The sequence below is a fragment of the Neofelis nebulosa genome, chromosome 13 (assembly GCF_028018385.1).
Source record: "Neofelis nebulosa isolate mNeoNeb1 chromosome 13, mNeoNeb1.pri, whole genome shotgun sequence".
Lineage (NCBI taxonomy): Eukaryota > Metazoa > Chordata > Mammalia > Carnivora > Felidae > Neofelis > Neofelis nebulosa.
In genome coordinates, this window is record NC_080794.1 from 37,045,492 (window position 1) to 37,065,830 (window position 20,339).

Here is a 20,339-nt window from a genome sequence, read left to right on the forward strand (position 1 = left end):
TGAGAACAGCACACCCCAGGTCCCACCAGGGACAGCCCGCAAGCCCCGGTGACCTGAAATAGACTGGAGTGAACGCATGGGTGGTTGAGTACAGAGCCACCTGGCGGGAGGTGGGATTTCTGGGGTTCCACCAAGTGGCTCTTTCGGTACCCGGTGCCCAGCCGGGACTCAGCATGGCCAGAATGGCTTCAGCCCAGGAAAACTGGGGGCGAGGCGCGGCCGCACGTCCAGCCCTACCCCAGATGAGGCTCCTGGGGTCTCAGAAGGAGGAAGGAGGAAAGCAGGCTCCCAGGGGCTGACCTAGTCAAGCCTGGATCCGGAGAGCTCCAGTGTGCCACCCTCCACCCTCTCCCCCACCCTCCTCAAGACCCTGGTGGAGGATCAAGGAGCAGAGCTGACAGGTCCCCTGCCAGGACAGGGCAGCATAGAGCCCTCAACAGGCATCCTTGTGGGGGTCGAGATGGGCATGTCCCTCGCCTCTGACGCTCCCCCGGCTTCTGTGGGCAACCACAGGTTGTCCAGGATGGGCTGGGGGCGGCGTGGAGGGCGGGAGAGGGGCTTCACCAGCGCCTCCTCTCCCCGTGGGGTGGTGTTCAGGGGGTGACATGTCTCCTTCTCCCTCAGCTCAAAGCCACAGATGCAGATGAGGGCGAGTTTGGGCGCGTGTGGTACCGCATCCTTCATGGTGAGTGGGTTGCCCTCCTGCGCTGAGGAGGGCAGAGCTTCTCCAGGCTGCCGGGAGTCTGGGAAGGGAGGCCAAGGAAGCCTTAGGCGCCATACAAGCCACACATGCGGGCGGCGGGCAGAGGGGGTAACGGACATTCTCTGATCGTTCGCACCAAGTTGGGTGTCTTTGAAGTGAGCATGCTACGCTTGATTGCTGTCCTCCTGGAGTGCCTCGAGTGGGAAACCACCCTGACAGAGGGAGCATGGGGGAGGGCGGCCCCCGGCAGTGAGCCCCCCAGACATTGTCACCGGCCCAACATCACTCAGACACTGGGACGGTGCCCTTGGCGAGCTGGCCGGGAGTCTCGTTGGGCCAGCCAGCATCACGTGACCATCCCTGACCCGATTACTATTGGCCAGAGATTGAAATACGCCGATCTGCCCGCTCTTGGAATCGGGGGTAAAACCACCCCTGCGCAAAGCACGTGGACTGATGGTGGAGGAGGGTGGACCCCCCAGCGGAAAATCGGCGTGCTCTTACCCTAGGACGGTGGAAAGTCCTGGACCAGCCCAAAGATATACACAAAATCCTCACTTCAACAGCCCACAGAGAACTTGCCTTTGTGTCTCTTCTTGCACTGTCCCAGATCCTTCTGAAATTTTGAATCCCCTGAAACGTCGTATAGGGGTCTCAGGGGACCCCCAGCCTTCCCATAAGGAGGGTACAAGGTAGGCTCCCGTCCCCTGCCTCAAATCCTGCCAGGCCAGGGCAGCGTGAGGCAGAGGCCTTCTTGCCATCGTGGGCTTTGTCCAGGCTGCCGAGACCTCTGTGCGGGGTCAGCATTCTAGGGGTCCGGACCCCACATTTTCCCCATCGCCATGCTATGAACATCCCATGTCCTGCTCCAGGCCAGAGCCCATGCATCTCCTCTGTCCCTCGGCACAGGTAACCATGGCAACAACTTCCGGATCCACGTCGGCAACGGACTCCTGATGCGAGGGCCCCGGCCCCTGGACCGAGAACGGAACTCATCCCACGTGCTGATAGTGGAGGCTTACAACCATGACCTGGGCCCCATGCGGAGCTCTGTCAGGGTAAGGGGGTGGGGGGGGGGAGGGGGAGGGAGGGGCTGGCACGTAGCCAGTCAGCAGGCCGTGAAGCCCTGCCTCCCCTTCAGCAGTGGCCTCAGAGCTGGGCCAAGACCACAGCTGGACCAGAGATGGCCACCAGCTAAGGCCCGGTGGGGGCCAGGAGCCACGGGTTTTAGTTATTGAGTGACCGGGGGCTAGGTGTGTGGTCGAGGAGGCCAGAGCCCAGCCTGGGATCTTGGAAGCATCCTTTTGTTCTGAGCCTCAGTTTCTCCAGATGTGGAAGGGGGTCAGCGATACCGATGTCGGTCCTAAGAGACGGGAGGGGTGTCCTTACCCTGCCAACCCCCACAGCCACGCCACTCGCTAGGATGAGCCAGGGAAATCTCACAGTTGCGATCTCGGAAATAGAGACGTTGCCAACCTCAGTCTGCACGAGGAAACTGAGGCACAGAGGCGTCACTAGTGCTGGACCAGGACTCGAGCCAGGACTCCTGAGTCCAGGCTCCGCACACTTCCCATTGAAAGTGTCCCCCCAAATATTCCAGTTACCGCTCCCGGCTGCCACAACAAACGTATTCTTTTCTGCCCACCCTCACTCACCTCGAGCCTCCGCCCTATGAGGCTGAAATCAGATTAACCTTGATCTTCCCGAATGGTCAAAAACAAACAGACGGGTACCCCTAGTGGCTGGGCCGGTTTATGCACTATTCTGCCCCGTGGCAGAGGGATGGCTGAGGTAAATGACACGACCTCTCGAGGCCACCCCACCCTACCCCCGCTGCACACTCAGCAGCTCACAGCCCCTTCCCCAGCACCAGGTGGAAAGTGAGTCAGACCCCAAAGGTGAAGAGTAGGAGGAAGGTGGGAAAAGCCGGGGTGGGGAGCAGGCAGGGACTTTTACCCAGGACTGAGTATGAGCTTCTTATCAGCCACATCTCCACCCCGCTATTTCCCCGGGCTGGAAACAATGAACAGAAGCCTGGGTCACCATCACGCGGGAGGTGCTAGAGAGTAGGTGACTCGGCCTTGGCCCATCTGCTGATGCCCCCGCAGCTTTGCCCCAGGAGGAGATGGAAAGAGAAACCTGGGTCCTTACAGCTGCCCCTCTGAGTGAGGGGTCTGCCCAGGCACGGACGGCTCAGGGAGTCACATCCTTTGGGCTTTCACACCTTGGGGCTGCTTGGAATGATTCCAGTGCCCTGGTGACTGCCGGTCGCACCACGTGCCCCGGGGCATTCCCCCATGGCCACGTTCACCTGCACGACTGCAAATCGCTTGCTCGCGTGCTGATTAGCGCACTCGCGTCACGGCTTGCTATTTGTAGAGCCGACTTCAGGCCGCAGAGTGACTGATGTCAGGGTAGCTCGGGTTGGCTCCCTGGACTTTTGGCTTCCTGATCACGGCCCCCCTTGTGGCCCCTCACTCCCCACCCTCCCGGGAGCAGGTGGGCACTCTCTCCAGGGCCTGCCCCTGTCGGCCTTGGCATTGTGACTGTAAACCTCCTTTAGCCACCAACCTTGGTAAACAAAATGGTGTGCAGTGCCCCAGGGCATGTAGATCGAAGCCAGGCTGTGACGGTCAGCACAGGGATGGGACACTGAGAAGCACACCTGCTTGGCCATGCTCCTTTCTGTCCTCTCCCCATGGGCCATGAGGAAGAGCAAACCCTCACGTGAAGTCTAAGTGCTTTCTGTCCTTGAACTCTTTCCTCTTTTTTTTTTTTTAAATGTTTTTTATTGTTTTTAGGAGGAGGGTAGGGAGGAGCAGAGAGAGAGAGAGAATCCCAAGCAGGCTCTGCCCTGTCAGCACAGAGCCCGACACAGGACTCGATCTCACGAACTTGAGATCATGACCTGAGCCAAAATCAAGAGTAGGACGTTCAATGGACTGAGCCACCCAGGCGCCCCTGTCATTGAACTCTTTTGACCCTCCTAACAGCCCTACGAGGGAGGCATTGTCGTTATACCCATTGTACAGAGGAGTAGACTGAGGCAAAGAGGGGTTGGCCAACATGCTTAGGGTCCCATAGCAGTAAGGGTAGAGCTGGGCTTCACGCCCCGGCCGTCCAGGCAGGTCTGTGCTCTCAGGCACTACACCGTGCTGCCCTATATACAGGCCCTTCGGAGCACAGAGACCGCTGCCCAAAACCCGAGTCATTTTAAGGTGGGAATTTAGGAGCTGGCACCCAGGGCGGGGGCTTGAAAGCCCTTGTAAGACACAGCCGCCACACCTCTGGGCCCCAGGAAACCTGGGAGCTTCCCTGAAGACAGTGTGGGGACTCCAGCTTTGCCCCAGATTCACTTGCCCAGCAGCAGTGGAGACGGCTCCTAGGTCCCACGTCTATTCTCCAGTTCCCGCTTCAGAGACCAGGGCCCAGGAGCACAGAAAGTCCTCCTAGAGACCGGGGACCTCACACTGCTATTGCGCACTGCGATTTTGCACATTGCGATTTTGCACACGCCTGTGCACACATCTCCTACCCTGTCCCTGTTGGAGGGCACAGCACTGGGCAGACAGTGGGGCTGGTTCTCCAGGGAGCCTGGTGGTTCGGTAGCTGAGCCCTCCCGCTCACAAGAGCTTGGCAGACCTGGGCGTTTCCTGTACATCTGTGTCTCTCAGGTTTGTAAACCACACCGTTTTGCCTCCTGTCTCTGCTGCTAAAAACAAGGCTGAAACCAACAAAAGGCTAGAGGTATGGAGACAGCCTCATAGAAGAACGGGCCACACCCAGGCTCCATGCCACCTCCATCCTCTTTATCGTACTGGCAGACTGGCCCTGGTTTTGTCCCCACGACCCTTGGAGGAAAAGCCATTTGGACCAGCAGACTCGGGAAGGGGAAGGCTGACGGTTTTGAAAGATGGATGGTTAGTTTCTGTTTACAGAAAGAGAGTTCCCGAAATTCGTCCATGCAAATTCCCCCCACACCCACCCCACCCAGCATCTTCCCAGCCAAGTTCTTGGTGAAGCCAAACTTAGAAGGTTCCAGTTCGTAAGCAGCTGCACTCCGGGGCGGGCACTTTAGTTTGCATAGTGGGTTCTGGGTGTCTGGACATGAAAATGTGATGACACAGCAGGGCTCAGGAACCCCAAGAGCAGGGAAGTAGAGAAACCTTTGCCCGCATGTGCCTCTCTGCCCCCCTACGTCTGCTACCAGCCTCCCCCAGCCCCCAAGTCCTCTACTAGTCAGGCCACCGTTTGTGCTTGTGCTAACAGAAGCCCCTTCACTTTCTTCAGCAACTTTCCAGCTAAGCCCAGAAGAAAAGCCAGAGTAGGGGTGCCTGGGTGGCTCACTCAGTTAAGCATCCAACTCTTGGCCTCGGCCCAGGTCGTGATCTCACGGTTCATGGCATGAAGCCCCGCGCTGGGCTCTGCACTGACAGTGTAGAGCCTATTTGAGATTCTCTCTCTCTCCCTCTCCCCTGCTCCTGCTCTCTCATGCTGGCATTCCCTCTCTCTCCCTCTCCCCCCTCTCTCCCCCCCCTCCCCCCCCCTCTCTCTCTCCCTCTCTCTCTCTCTCTCCCTCTCTCTCTCTCAAAATAAATTTAATAATAACAGTTAAAGAACCCAGGGCTGATCCCAAAGGCAGCGATGAACCAGAAACCCAATGTTAGTGCTCTCACATTGCCTGGGCCACAGTCCCCCCCCATCTTGGAGGAGAGGCAAAGGCCCTGGGCCTCCCTGTGGCTCCTTAAGCACCAGCGCTCTGTGACACGCGCCCCTTCCCTACCACACTGCTCCTTCTGGACACAGACCTGGTCCTGCCCATCCTGGGCCAGACCCTCCCCGTGCCCCTGTGTGTAGGTGAGGGGCAGGGGCAGGTGGTGTGGCAAAAGGAAGAGCCATGACCCTGATCTCTAGCCACAGACTCTCTCTCCACTAACAGCTCTTAAACTGTTTTCCTTCTGTTCCGCAAAGACACATGTTCTTTAAAGAGCGATTAGAAAGTACACCTGAGCAGTGATGAAAATTATGCCTAATTCTGCAATTCGGATATAGGCATTTTCTTGGCCAGGATCCTCAGAAGCAAATCCCGAGACAAGAGTTGCTATGAAGGTGATAAGGAGAAGGGATCCCCAGGAGAATTTGCCAAAAGGGGCATGGGACCAGGAAGGAAGGGCCGCCCTGTGGGAACTTTGGCTCAGTCCCACAGAGAACTCTGGAGAGAGTCACTCCAAGGACCCAATCAGGGCTGAGGAGCCAGAGTGTTTATACTCCATGCCCATCAGCCACTGGCTAAGGACCGCCCCCCAGGGGGGGGGGCGGGGCGGACAGAATCCCCAGGCACTTCTGGCTCTCTGGGTGTTGGTGTTCAGCAGCCTGGGTGGGCTGGGGTTAGTCCCCCAAAGAGAGCCACGGTTCCTGGCCGCAGACAGCAAGAGCGTTCAGAGAAGGTGCCTGAGCATCCACAGGGGTCTGAGCACCAGCGTCCTCTGCTGCAATCATAATTAATTAACATCTTTACGTCTATCCTCCCAGATATATTCTGATGTTTGAATGGGGTCACTTTCAACTTTTTAAGTACTTTTGCAAGGCCTGGCTGGTTTTGTCTTCGTAACAACCCTAGAAATGGCTCAAAGCATGAATCACGACGCCGATACGTTACTGTGTCATAGCTGAGAAACTTGATGGCCACAAAGAGTCACGGGTTCCCACAGGGTTAGTGGCGGAACCAAGAGAACGATAAAATGATGTTTGAGCACCTGCCCCATGCCCGGCACTGTGCAAGGTCGGGGGACATGGTGACCAACCAGATAGCCCCAGGCCTTCCATAGAGAGCTCACCGCTGGCCCAGGAGAGCAGCGGCCACACATGCAGGCCCAGGTGGGCCCAGCCCTGGACTTCTCGGGTCTCCACCCAACCTTGACCTTCCACCCCCGGTCTGGCTCCTACAGGTGATAGTGTACGTGGAGGATGTCAATGACGAGGCCCCCATGTTCACACAGCAGCAGTACAGCCGCCTGGGGCTTCGAGAGACCGCGGGTATCGGCACATCGGTCATCGTCGTCCGAGCCACAGATCGAGACACTGGTGAGGCCGGCTGGGGAAACAGGGGAGTCCGGCTCCCTAGAGTGACCCCCCACCCCAGCTCATCCCTCCTGCTCCTGTGGAGCCTGTCTTCCTTGGGATGGCTCAGGCTCCCCCATCCAGCAGCTCCCAAGCTGGGGAGGGGCTTCGGGGACAGTCCTGGTAGCATCCCCACCAGATGCACAGGCCTAGAAGGACTGAAGTCAGGGAGTTGTCCCAGTCTCCAGATGGAGAGAGGGTAGGTCCCAAGCTTGGAAAGTCTGGGTTTCTCATTGGGGGACCCGCAGCTCCTGGCTAGCCTTTGGCCGGGGGCCGGGCAGTGCTGGGGGAGGTAAAGGACTTGTCACACAGCTGGCTGAAGCCTGCTGCTCTAGCCAGAAGCGGCTCTGTGTCCTACAGGCCTAGCTCAGGGCCTGAAACACACGGGCTCCCCAGGGGGCAGGGTTCTGCAATGCTCTGGAGGCAGTCGAGACCTCGCCAAGGACCCTGAGTGCCAGAGAGGGCCCCAGGTGCCAGTGCCCAACAAAAGAGAATGAGGCCAGGTCACTGTGGCCCTCTTCATGGGGCCCAGCTATGTGGGCCTCTACCCCCAGCCAGGGAGGCAGCCAGAGTGGGACTCTTTCCTAGGGGTCCACTGCCCCCCTGGAGAGGCTCCCTGAGCTGCTCCCAGCTTCCCAGCCCCCCAGCGTCGCCTCATGTCAGCCCCTCTCCGCACCCTCAGCCCCGCTGGGGCACAGGATGGGGTGGCGGGAGCAATAGGCCTGAAAACTCTCAGGCCGGTTGCCATTCCTTACATGGCACTTTCGTACGAGTCAGATCCCACACGTCACCGTTGCCCACTGTTTCGTGGCCTTTTCTGGGTCAGGAATCCTTTTGAGAAATTAGTGAGAGCTGTGCATCCCTCCCTAGAAAAATCCCAGAAAGATGTATATCCATCCCGAGCTTTGCAAATGCTTTCAAGGAAGTCTGAGATTTCCTGAGTGGTTTTATGGCCATTCCCTTCAATGCCTGTGGACTTCAGCTGAGGAATCCCAACTCGAACTCCTGTTGAAGAGCGCGCTGAGGCCGAGGGTTTGAGGTGGAGGAGTAAGGAGGGGGGGTGGGGAGGTATCCCTGTTACTAGAACCCTTTGGCTGGAGGGGCCACATGGAGTGTCGGCCACTTCTGAGGATGCTGCCCCTGTCTGACACTTTGTAGATGAAAGTTCCCCCTACAAGAGATCCCTAATGTCCAAATACCCAAGGGAGATACCTGAACTTGAATTTGGAGGCTCCAGAAGCAGAACCAAATCCCACCAGTGCCTCTCTCATGCCAAAGCCAAGCCCGAGAGGGGTTGTGTGTGCTGGGCCTTGCTGTCCACACAGACCTTGACCCCGTCCTCTGCCGCTGCTCCTGGGACAACCCAGCCCACAGGGGTGGGGGACAGTGCACACCGGGCAGGCCGGCCAAGGCCCCTCACCCTGTGTCCCTCAGGGTCAGCAGCAGGTGTGCTGGCGGCACCTTGGGAAGCCCCAGGGCAGCCCCACACCGGTCTGGGACAGCACAACCTCTTGGGTGTTCCCACAGGGGACGGTGGCCTGGTGAATTACCGCATTCTGTCCGGCGCGGAGGGGAAGTTTGAGATTGACGAGAGCACGGGGCTTATCATCACCGTGGATTACCTGGACTATGAGACCAAAACCAGCTACCTGATGAACGTGTCTGCCACCGACCAGGCACCCCCCTTCAACCAGGGCTTCTGCAGCGTCTACATCACTCTGCTCAACGAGCTGGACGAGGCTGTGCAGTTCTCCAATGCCTCCTACGAGGCTGCCATCTTGGAGAACCTGGCCCTGGGCACCGAGATTGTACGGGTCCAGGCCTACTCCATTGACAACCTCAATCAGATCACCTACCGCTTCGACGCCTATACGAGCACCCAGGCCAAAGCCCTCTTCAAGATAGATTCCGTCACGGTGAGGGAGACTGGGAGCAGACACAGCAAGGGCTCTAAGGGGCAGGAAGCTCAATCCTTTTACAGCTAACCAACATTTATTGAGCTCCTTCAATATGCATGGCACTCTCCTCTTCGTCATAAAGTGTCTTTGAGATAAATATCCCTAGGAAACATTCCTCTCCATATTCAGGGGTAAGGTAAAGTTTATACGTAGGCAACCCGGTAACCTTCTTGTTACCAGACAACGACAGCTAGGTAAGTCATCACATTTCTCTTTTTACCTTGGCTGTTAGGAAGCTCAGATATAAAGTGCTTCATCACAGTAGCTAGTCTTAGCTCGGTAGCAGCCAGTCTCTCATCTACCATCCGGATCTTACTTTTCCATCTTTGCTTTAACGTGTCTTTTCTCGGCCTCCCTTCTTTGAAAATAGGCAAGCGTAGGGGCGCCGGGGTGGCCCAGTTGGTTGAGCGACCGACTTCGGCTCAGGTCACGATCTCATAGTCTGTGAGTTCGAGCCCCGTGTCGGGCTCTGTGCTGACGGCTCGGAGCCTGGAGCCTGCTTCGGATTCTGTGTCTCCCCCTCTCTCTGCCCCTCCCCTGCTCATGCTCGCTCTCTCTCTCTCTCTCTCTCTCTCTCTCTCTCTCTCAATAATAAATAAACATTAAAAAAAAATTTTTTTTAATAGGCAAGTGCACAGTGTACAGGCCTTGTCCTAGGGAATACTGGGTTCACAAAGATGAACAAGCGTTCCCAGCCTTCAAAGAGTCCTGAGACTGGGAGGAGAAGCAGGCGTAGTCAAGGGTGCACATCAGGGCACCACAAGGGAAGATGTAAAAAGAACTACGACGCGGGTGTGATGTTGCTGCCTGAGGCCCGTGCCAGAGGGATCTTACCTGGCTGGGGAAGGCTTGGGGCCGACAGAGCTTCACTGGGAGGTTCTGCCGGGCAGAGGGAGCGACAAGGAAGTGGGGAAGTAGGCAGAAGGTCTGGGAGTAGCGAGGACTCTGGTTTGACCGGAGCGCGGGGCTGCTTGGGGGCGGGGTGGCCTCCGCCCGGTGGGTAGGACGTCGTCACTCGCCCGTCTGGCCCCCTCCCCACAGGGTGTGATCACAGTCAAGGGCCTGGTGGACCGGGAAAAAGGCGACTTCTACACCCTGACGGTGGCGGCAGATGACGGCGGCCCCAAGGCGGACTCCACCGTGGTGAGTGGGTCCCCGGGTGAGAGCCCCACAGGTATAGCTCACTGCCCCCAAGGCACCCCAAAGCCTGCATCTTCACCAGCCACCCCACACACGGGCCGGGCCACAAATGGGTGAGGCTTTTGACCGCTGTGGCCAGTCGTGCCACACCTCCCCGGGCGGCCCACAGACCACAGACAGAGAGCCGGAGGGAGGGGTGAGGTGCGGGGGGCGTTGGTGGGTGCTGGGAGCGCTGCAGACTGCTAACTGTTCGCACCCTTGCCTCTTCTCTCCCGTGGCTTCCCGCCGGCCCTGCCCACAGAAGGTGAGTGGCCTGTGGATCGGGGCTCCCCACTGTGTGTTGGCTGTGGCCGTTGCCGGTTCAGTCCCCATGTAGCCCTGCACCTTCCCGCCTCCGCTGGAGACAGGCACAGGGACAGGCCTGCAGCAGGTTCCTGCCCAGCCCCCTCGGGCCCAGCCCCTCTCGGGCACATTCCCCATCTCTGGCTCTGCCCTTCCTGCCAGCCCACGGGGCCCGGGGTGGGGACCCTAGCGTGCCATAGGTGGAACACAGGATGGAAGGAACGCTGAGGCTCCGCCCCAGCTCTGCTCCTCACTGGCTGGGTGACGCGGACAAGTCGCTCCGCTTCTCTGTGCTTCCCCTCCTTGGGTCTAAAATAAGGATGGTGCCAGCAGCCCTGACGCTGGCGGGCGGTGATGGATAAGAAGCCCTTTGTAAACTAGACCCCAAGACCCAAGGAGCATATGATGGGAGTGGCATCGGTAAAGAGGAACCTCGCCCTCTCTCGGGGGTTGGGGGAAGGAGTGCATTCTATTACTGTGCACGTGACGTGGGACACACAGTGCCAGGGCCTGAGGGGTCCTAGACAAGGGCAGCCATGGGCACAGGGTGAGTCACTGCCCTCGAGGACTCGAAGGGCTTGAGGGCAGAGACCACATGCTCAGAGCGTTTTGAGGAGCATGACTGCCGAGGTCACAGGTGTCAGGCAAGGTTCCTAGGAGGGTGGGAGAGGCAGGCAAGGGACCTCAGGCTGGGAGGCTCGGAGCTGAAACGGGGGCAGGCCCCCGGGCGGCATCCTGCAGTGACGATGAGGACATTGACAATTGATTCGGCTTGGGTCCCAGCCAGTCCGGGCAGGCCGTCTGTAGGTCACATGGCGCAGCCAGCTCAGCAGCAGTCTTGGTTACGACCACATTTTCACTCCCCACCCAGTCCCTATCACGTTAGCCTAGAGGGATAGAAATCAACCTATTGTCCAGGCTAAGAACCAAATGCACTTGCTTGGGGTTCTCTGCACCACTGCCCCCTGCAGGTACTCAGTTCCAGTGGCCCCGGCGGGGGCTTGAGGGTACTCCAAAGCCCCCTCCATCCACGGGGCCAGCCTTGGGGTAGTGAGGCCATGAGCATCCGGGAGCCACATAGCTCCCCTTGGCCCACTAGGAGTCCCAGAGGGCAGCTGGTGAGCAGAACCCTCAGTGGGGGACACTAGGCAGGTGCCCTGTGTCCTGTACCTCCCAGCTCAGGCTCCTGGCCACCCCAGCCAGAGGAGCTGAGACTCGGGTTCCGTGGGGCCCTCTCACTGGGCCTCGGCAGCCTCATCTGCAGCTTGAGCCCATTTGCAGCTCACCCATCGTGGTGTGGGGAGTCTGGGAGCTGAGGCCAGGTGGAGCCTGAGAAGCAGCAGGATGGTTAGGACCCTCCCCACCAAGGCTGCGGAAGCCCTTCTTCCTCTGCATGGGCTGGGCTGGCAAGGGCATTTCAGAACGTGCACTTCTGTGCAGGCCCCTGGATTTCCAGTCACCTCACCCTCTTCTAGGAAGCAGAACCTATGGCCTTTTGCTTCTGCCCTGGCTTCCTCTCAGGCTCCAGGGGCCACTGTGCCAGATACACCTGCTCTGTCGGCCCAAGCACTGTCGGAGGTGCTAGGGTGGAGGCAGGCTGAGGGGCCTTTTAAAGGTGGCACCATTTCCTCTGCAAGGCGGGAACCCCCAAACCACAGCTCACCTACACCTGACTCCTCCCTGACCCCAGCAGCCCCTGTGGGCCCTGGGAGGGGCGGGGAGGCAGCAGGAAGGGACAGACTGGGGCAGGCTCTTGAGTAACACCATCAGGCCTTTGGGACCAGGGGAAGCAGATATGGATCGTGAGGCCCTGGGTAGGAACACAGACCCAGATCTAATGCTGTAAACCTTGGCCCCTGCCCTCTGTTCTCACCCACTGAGGCTGACTCCCCATGCTGGGAGCACCTCACAAAGGACATCCCACTGGTGATCCTAGAGGAAGCACTTACTGTGTGCCAGGCTGTGGGGCTGGGCTCAGGGTACAACAGGAAACCAAAATCAGACACAGCCTCTGTCTTCACAAACATAAGATACAGTGGGAGAGGAGAGGAATATTGATTAAGTTATCACACCAGTAGGGGCACTCGCGTGACTCAGTCGGTTGAGCCTCTAACTTCGGCTCAGGTCACGATCTCACGGTTCTCAAGTTCGAGCCCCGCGTCGGACTCTGCTGTTAGCGTGGAGCCCTCTTTGGATCCTCTGTCCCCCCTCTCTCTCTGCCCCTTCCTCCCTCCCTCCCCCCCCCAAAAAAAAATAAACGAACGTTAATAAATCAATAATCACACCAATAAACGTATGCTACAGGAAAATGTGTAATAAGATGCCAAGGAAATTGAGGAGGGCTTCCTTGAGGAAATGACTCAAGCTGAGATCCACCGAAAGCATAGAAAGACATTTACCCAGCCAAGAAGGAAGAGTGTGAAGGCAGAGGGAATAGCATATGCAAAGGCCCTATGGTGGAAGGGAGCACAGGAAGCCTAAAGCAGGCCTTGACCCCGGCCAGAGAGTTTGGGAGGAATCAGGGCACAGAAGCCTTGTCTGGTTCTGCCCTGACAGCATGGTGGGCATTATTGTACCCATTTCACAGGTGAGCAGACTGGGGCTCTGGGACTTCACAGAACTCCCTGACCAAAATCATGATGGATGGGCAAAGCCTTGGCGAGTGAGATCACGTGTGTCTGCCAGGCAGGGCGCGGGACGGGGACCACCTTGCCCCACCCCTCGACTTCTTGTTCGCTCCTCCATTCCCCAAAGCCTCCCGGTGCTGTATGTGTTTTTGTTCCTACTTTCAGTTGAGGAAATGGAAGATCAGAGAGGTTGAATAATTTTTTCCAAAGCCACACAGCCAGTAAATGGTGGAGTTGGTGCTGTCACTAAGCCTGGGCTTGTTGCCTGGCGGCTGTGACAGCTGCCTAAAGGTACGGAGGCGTGGCTAGGATGGAAAGAAGGAAGACCTGACGGGCAAGGAGGATGCGGTCATCTCCTCTGTGGGCTCCCTGTGGGGGCCTATATACACCGGGGGTAGGCAGGCAGGCAGGCCTGGGAGCCCCTTAACCCCAGGCCCAGGGAAGGAGAGGATGATGTCTGGCCTGGAGCAGGGCAGTGGGAGGAAGCCTGGCCTGGGATCCCCAAAACCTGAGCCTCCTCCCGCCCTACCTGAACCCTCGCGTCGGTGAACCTAAGGAGCGGTGTTGCCGTCCGTCCGGGAGCTAGGAGCTGCAGACACAAAACAGCATGCTCTTTGTCTGCAATTTGCACGTTCCCAGTTTTCCTCTGACAGTTGGAAATTCCTCTCCTGTCCCCACTGGGGCCCCCAAGCCACCTCACGGCCCCCTCCTGTGCCTAAGCCCTATTTCCTTCCCCCTGACCCAGATGCACAAGAGAAGAGGCCTTCGGGCAGTCTCTGGCCGCCAGATGTGTTTTGGCCAGCCTGCACATAAGTGTTTCCTTTAGTTTTTATTAATCACCACCGAATTCCTCATAAAAATGTGGGTTCCTAGTTCCTCTTGAAAAACAGGAAGCCCCACCAACGCCAAGCTGGCATTCCTCATGGATTTTTTTCCTGAGTAGCCTCTGCCCCCTTCAGCCAAGGCCCACGCCTTCTAGCTCTGAGTCCCCCACACCCTTCCTTGCTGTCCTGGCCCCAGCACAGCGGTACGTACAGCCCTCTCCCATCATACCGCTGGGAAAAATGTGCTCGAGATCCCCGTGGAAAGTCCAGACTGGCCCAGGCAGGCTCTCAGCGCTACCTGCCATTCCGGAATCATCAGAGGTCTGGTCCCCACCGGACCCACGGTGGGAGCCTGGCGTTTGGGACCGGGAAGGGGAAGGAGGGGCTAGGTCTCTGGCTACCTTCCCCACAGGTCTACATCACGGTGCTGGACGAGAATGACAACAGTCCCCGGTTTGACTTCACCTCCGACTCAGCAGTCAGCGTGCCTGAGGACTGCCCCGTGGGCCAGCATGTGGCCACCGTCAAGGCCCGGGACCCCGACGCTGGCAGCAATGGGCAGGTGGGCACCGCGTAAAATACGTGGATCTCGCCTGCCAGTAGGAGGCTTCTGCAGCCTCTCAGCTCGAGGAGAGTCGTTCAGGCTCCGCCCAGCCCCAGGCAGCGCTGCCCTGCCCTCAACCCAAGTCCATGGTCAAGGAAAGGAGGCAGAGCTGTGCAGGCTGTTGGCCCTGCCCGGGTCCGGTGAACACAGAGCCCGAAGGCCGGCCACAGCTCAGCCCTCCACAGCAGGCTGAAAGCACGAGGGTTTATCTCTCCCGGTGACTCCTGTCTCACCTTGTCCACACCCGTGTGCCAGGCCCCAGACCAGCCCTCCCAGTGTGGCCCCAGGTCTCAGAGAGGACGTGCCCCCTCCTCCCTCCTGCTTTGGCCGGGTGGGGCGTGGGGTTCCGTCCCACAGCAGGAAATGCCCCCTCCACACGCACTCTAGCTCCGGCCACCCCAGAGCACAAGGAGGAGGGGCGAGAGAGCGTATCAGTCTTTCCGGGGCTTTAATCTGCCCTGTGAATTGGGTGGTACGTTTGGGGAGCTTCCCGCCGTTTACAAATGGCTTGCACACCTCTGCGGGGCTGGCTTTGGGGTCAGAAGTGCAGGCGTTCGAATCTTCGCTCTCTTGGGCGTTTGCGAGCTGTGTGATCGTGGCCAGCCGTTCCGTGTTTCTGAGCCTCCTGTCTGCAACCTGAAGAACATCTCCCTCTGACCGTTGTTGTGAGGGCCAGACGGAACTCCTCTCACACACTAGGGCTCATGCCTGCTTCTGACAGTCTCCAGAAGTGTCAGTATTTCCCCACTCCTGTCCTGGGAGACATCAGTGCAGTGGGACTCACACCCACCCCTCTGGCCCCTAGGCCAGTATGTTGACATCCCCCCCCCCCCTGCCCAGGAACCTGCCACAGGCCTCATGCTGCCTCAGTGGGCCTGCCACACACATTTTGAAGGGCATAACCACATCTGCATAAAACGCTCTCTTTTTAAAATGCCTTTACTGAGCAGAGGGCTGGGGAGGGACCCTTGGCCTGACCTAGCGGCCTGTCCTCACCCTCACCCTTCCTCCTCCCTGGCAGGTGGTCTTCTCCCTGGCCTCTGGCAACATCGCTGGGGCCTTTGACATCGTCACCACCAATGACTCCATTGGCGAAGTGTTCGTGGCCAGGCCCCTGGACAGAGAAGAACTAGACCACTACATCCTCAAGGTGGGGACCGCCCCCCTCCCCGGCGTCTCTGTTGACCATCCAGAAGAGAGGTCGGCACACCCTGGCGGTCAGCTTCCCCGTGTCGCTAGTCCCCAGCGGACCCAGAGCAGGCAGCTACACAGGTGTCCGTCCCTGCCATAAGAACCAGGAGAGAGAGCCTGGCAGAACCCAAAGAGCCCCGACTCTCCCACACACAACAGGACTTTGGGCAAGTTGTTTACTCTCTCAGTGCCTTGGTGTCCCCTCTTGTGTGACGGGCAGGAAAAAAAAAAAACCCTGGTCTGTCTCTGCTCAGGTGAGAAAAAGTGCAGCTGTGAGGACTCACAAAAGCCACCATTATTGCTGAATTGTTGTGACTGGCATGTTTCCTGGGGAGTCTGGGGATCCCACGGGTGTATTTCTGCAGGGGTCTGAACCTGGAGAGCCCTTTCTGCTGCCCCGAAGGCATCCAGGAAGCATCTAGGCTCCCAGGGATAGGCTCGGGCTATGGGGAGAACTCCAGCTCATTAGAAATGATTATAGGAGGGGCGCCTGGGTGGCGCAGTCGGTTAAGCGTCCGACTTCAGCCAGGTCACGATCTCGCGGTCCGTGAGTTCGAGCCCCGCGTCAGGCTCTGGGCTGATGGCTCGGAGCCTGGAGCCTGTTTCCGATTCTGTGTCTCCCTCTCTCTCTGCCCCTCCCCCGTTCATGCTCTGTCTCTCTCTGTCCCAAAAATAAATAAAAAATGTTGAAAAAAAAAATTAAAAAAAAAAAAAAAAAAAAAAAAGAAATGATTATAGGAGGCTCTCTATTTGCCAGACTTCACATGAGTGCATAGAACAGAGGTATTTGAAGCTAAAGGCAGGGTCCCTGGGTCACAGGCCCAGGTCATGGTCAGGGTCTGGCACAGCCCAGAATAAAGCCAGAGGTAGGATCAGGAGGGAAAGCCTAGGCACATCAGAATCAGATTCCAAATGACAGTCCCAAGCCAGATAATAATTAGGCAAGGATTGTTTGCAGCATGGGGCGAAGGCAAAATCCTGGGGAGAACCCAGAGCTGGCAGGCCACCCAGGGACAGGGATGGACCAGTAGTCTCTCCGCCCTCCCAGTCCTCCCCCCCAGGCAGACTGCCCTTTAAGACTCCATGATCCTGATCCTTCCCCTACCTTTGGCCCTGAATCCAGTCACCTCCCTCCTCCAGGTCGTAGCATCCGACCGTGGCACCCCTCCACGGAAGAAGGACCACATCCTGCAGGTGACCATCCTGGATGTCAATGACAACCCTCCCGTGATTGAGAGCCCTTTGGGGTACAATGTCAGCGTGAACGAGGTGAGGGCAGCTGGCCACCCAGGGTGGACAGTGGGTGTGAGTGACCGTGAAGCACCTGTTTAAGTGTCTGCCTGGCCCACTAGTCTCTCGGATCTTGTGGGTGGGGGCGTGGCTCACTCACCCACAATTCCAGCCCTAATGCCAGCTCCTGGAACACAGTATCCTTTTGTGGGAGGCATGAAGAAGGGACCAGAAGAGAGAGAAAGAAGAGAGTGGCCTCTCACCGCCGACAGGGCACTGAGAGATTTGTCCCAGGAGAGCCGCTTTTAAACAAGACGACACATTTATTGTTCAGTCGCAAGACTGAGCCACTCGGGGAAACTCTCGCCTCAGGGTTGCCGGGTAACGTGCCAGATTAGATGTCCATGAAAGCAGGACGGTGTAGGGGTTTGAAGGCCAGGTCTCAGGCCAGGCTCCCGTGAGTCAGACCCTGGCTCTGCCACTGACAGGCTGTGTGACCTGCATACGTTCTTTCTCCGTGCCTCGGTTTTCTCATCTGTAAATGGGGATGACTCATACCTAACTCAGAGAGTTATGGAGAAGAATCAGTGAATTAAGGCGGCCCCGCATGCAGTGGGTGCCCACAGGAGGTTCGCCACCATCATCTTTATGCGCCTCATCGGTGCTCCCCGGGAGAGCAAAACTTGCTGAAGGCTCAGGTGGAGCCCTCGGGCTCCCAGAAGCAGGCGCTACCCTTTGCCCCCGGGGGCTTCGAATCCAGAATGACCTCTTTCCCGCTCTCCCCACAGAACGTGGGCGGGGGTACTGCTGTGGTCCAGGTGAGAGCCACCGACCGGGACATCGGGATCAACAGCGTCCTGTCCTACTACATCACTGAGGGCAATGAGGACATGGCCTTCCGCATGGACCGGATCAGTGGCGAGATCGCTACGCGGCCCGCCCCGCCCGACCGCGAGCGCCAGGGCTTTTACCACCTGGTGGTCACCGTGGAGGACGAAGGCACCCCCACCCTGTCGGTGAGTAACGGCGGCGGCTGCGGGCAGGGGAGGGGGCGTAGGGGGCAGCTGTGCCTTCTGTGCAGGGGGGAGCAAGACGTGTGGGACTGGAATTCCTACGGTGGGTAAATCCTCGGCAGCTCCTTTATCGTGCCGTTAGGTGGCCGGCCTAGAAGTATCCATGGCGGGCCCGCGCGTGCTGGTTCACCTGCATCCGTGGCCACTCAGAGCCTCTGTGCGGTCCTCTCTGCTCCAACAGAGCACTTCTCTGGGGTCGTACAGATTGAGCCTGTGCCTTGGGGCCTGGGCAGCCCCCACTCCACCCGCCAAGCTGTGTACCTGTGAGGCTGCATTAACCCATACCCTGTGCCAGGCAGGAAGAGGTACTCTCTTCCCCTCCATCATGCTGCTGTGACATGCCATCACGGTACATCTGGGTTGGAAGAGACTGATGCTTTTGGTCCAGTGTGGTACTTGAATGGGCAGAGCCTCTGCCCAAGGCAATGTGCAGAGTTTGCAAGGTTGGAGAAGGAGGTGGGCCCCGTGGGGCTGGACGGCGAGATGGTCCGGGGAGGGGGTGGGGGTTGGGGGAGGGGGTGATGGGCCGGAGTGGGAGCCATGTGCACATTGAGAGTGGAAAACTTGGCCCTGTGAGCTGGCTGCACGAGTGCGGGCAAGTCAGAACATTCCAGAACGTTGGTCTCGTCATCTGCAAAGGGAGATGATGTCTCCTCTTAGGTGGTGTCTGGGGAATTGAATTAGCTCGTGTCTCTGGAAGTGCGTGGTAAACCCTGTGGAGGTATGTACGGCCGCAGGAACGCCACGCGGCCAACCAGACCAGAGGGATGGAACACAACCGCCGATTTAGCGCAGTTCTACAAGCTGGCAATTTAGACCTGGTTCAGCTGGGCTCCCACGTGTGTCGTGGGGTAGCAGCTGTGTGTCATTGGACGGCTATGATTTTAGGGGTGGCATTGGACGCCTATCAGCTGGGGTGACAGGGCCACCTGTCTCTCGTCTTCCAGAAGGCTAGCCCGTGCTTGTTCATGTGGACCTGGAAAGGGGTCCAGAAGATAGGGTGCCTGGTGGCTCAGTCAGTGAAGCGTCCGGCTTCGGCTCAGGTCATGATCTCATGGTTCGTGGGTTCGAGCCCCGCGTCGGGCTCTGTGCTGACAGCTCAGAGCCTGGAGCCTGCTTCGGATGCTGTGTCTCCCTCTTCTCTCTGCCCTTCCCGGCTCTCACTCTGTGTTTCTCTCTCTGAGAAAAATAATAAACATTTGAAAACAAATTAGGGTCCAGGAGAGACAGCAGAAGCCTGCAAGGCCTCTTGAGTCCAGGCTTAGAACCGGACTGGGGTTCTTCTACCACTTCTCTTGGCCAAAGCAAGTCACAAGGCCAGCCCAGGTTCAAGGTGTAGAGAGATACACTCTATCTTTCAAAGGAATGAGCTGCAAAGTCCCATCGCTAAGAGTGTGGATACAGGGAGGTGTGAAGGACGGAGGACGTTTTTGTAATGTGTGCCCTAGAGACCTGATCGTCAATGAGGCCTCAGCTCTGTCCCTCTGCCCCCAACAGGCGACTCTGTCAGACCCTTCCCTTTGGCAGCAGCACTAGGGACTGGGGGGCAGAGCAGGTCTGGGCGGGGCTGCTTATCTGGAGTGTCTCTGGGGAGGATGGTGGAATTCGGCCAATCTTAGGAAACCACATTCTGAGATGCCCAGGAAATGGGACTGGCTCTGGGCACGCCCTGGGCATCCCGAGCTCCATAGCTGTCAGTGTCACCACTAATCACTTCAACCCTTCACACCCAGTGGGCCAGAGGCACATTTACAGGACACATATAACTACCTGAGGGGGGAACAGGTAGGGGTATCAGTTATTGTGGTGACAGGGAAGGGCCCCATTTTGACAACCCCTCGCTAATTGCACCAGGCTTCAGGGAAAGTCATCATCCTGGTCATCTCTCCAATTAGAGACGTGTTTGGCTACAAGTGACAGAAACTTAATTCTAGAGTCGTAAATAAATCAGAATGCATTTTATTCACATAACAAAAATCCTGGAGAGAATCACGAATGTTGATTTTGCACTCCATGACGTCAGAGCTGATGCCTCTTGACCTTTCCCCCATGGTGCCTAGGTGGCTGCTATAGCTCCAGCCATCATGTCAGCATTCAAGGCAGGAAATGACAAGAAGACAAAGAGCTATGCGAGCTATTTCTGCCCCTTCCTCAGGAAAGCAAAGTGTTTCCACAACGACTCTCCAGACTTCTGCGTATGTCTGTGGCCAGAAACAGTTCCTAGGGCATCCTAGCTGCAAGGGAGGTTGGGAAAAAAATGACAGAATTGTCAGGATTGACCTATTTATTATGTGGGAGCCACATATATCACTGCCTCCAACAAAAGCAGGGCTTGTTAGTGAGGAAAGGGTAGAGAATAGGTCCGGGGTGGGAAACCGAGAGCATATGCCAGGCCGGTACTCTTCGTCCTGACCTAGGCCGGTGAACACACCAATCTCACCCCTACTCTCCCCTCCCCCTCCCCTACAGTACTAGAGTTTCCTGGGGAGGCAGTCGGTGAGACCCGTGACGTTGTAAGACTCTGAGT

At 57.8% G+C, this 20,339-nt stretch overlaps 1 protein-coding gene across 7 annotated transcripts in view; it reads left to right on the plus strand.

The window, feature by feature from the left end:
- Positions 1 to 20,339, plus strand: part of CDH23 (cadherin related 23) — a 416,105-nt gene that overhangs the window by 328,314 nt on the left and 67,452 nt on the right. For all 7 annotated transcript variants that reach the window (XM_058696615.1, XM_058696614.1, XM_058696613.1 and 4 more), the window contains exons 28-36: positions 625 to 685; positions 1,613 to 1,761; positions 6,652 to 6,787; positions 8,351 to 8,739; positions 9,823 to 9,924; positions 14,127 to 14,276; positions 15,340 to 15,468; positions 16,650 to 16,778; positions 17,528 to 17,755. In XM_058696615.1, the coding sequence (XP_058552598.1) occupies positions 625 to 685; positions 1,613 to 1,761; positions 6,652 to 6,787; positions 8,351 to 8,739; positions 9,823 to 9,924; positions 14,127 to 14,276; positions 15,340 to 15,468; positions 16,650 to 16,778; positions 17,528 to 17,755 (1,473 nt within the window). The remainder of the gene's footprint in view (positions 1 to 624; positions 686 to 1,612; positions 1,762 to 6,651; positions 6,788 to 8,350; positions 8,740 to 9,822; positions 9,925 to 14,126; positions 14,277 to 15,339; positions 15,469 to 16,649; positions 16,779 to 17,527; positions 17,756 to 20,339) is intronic.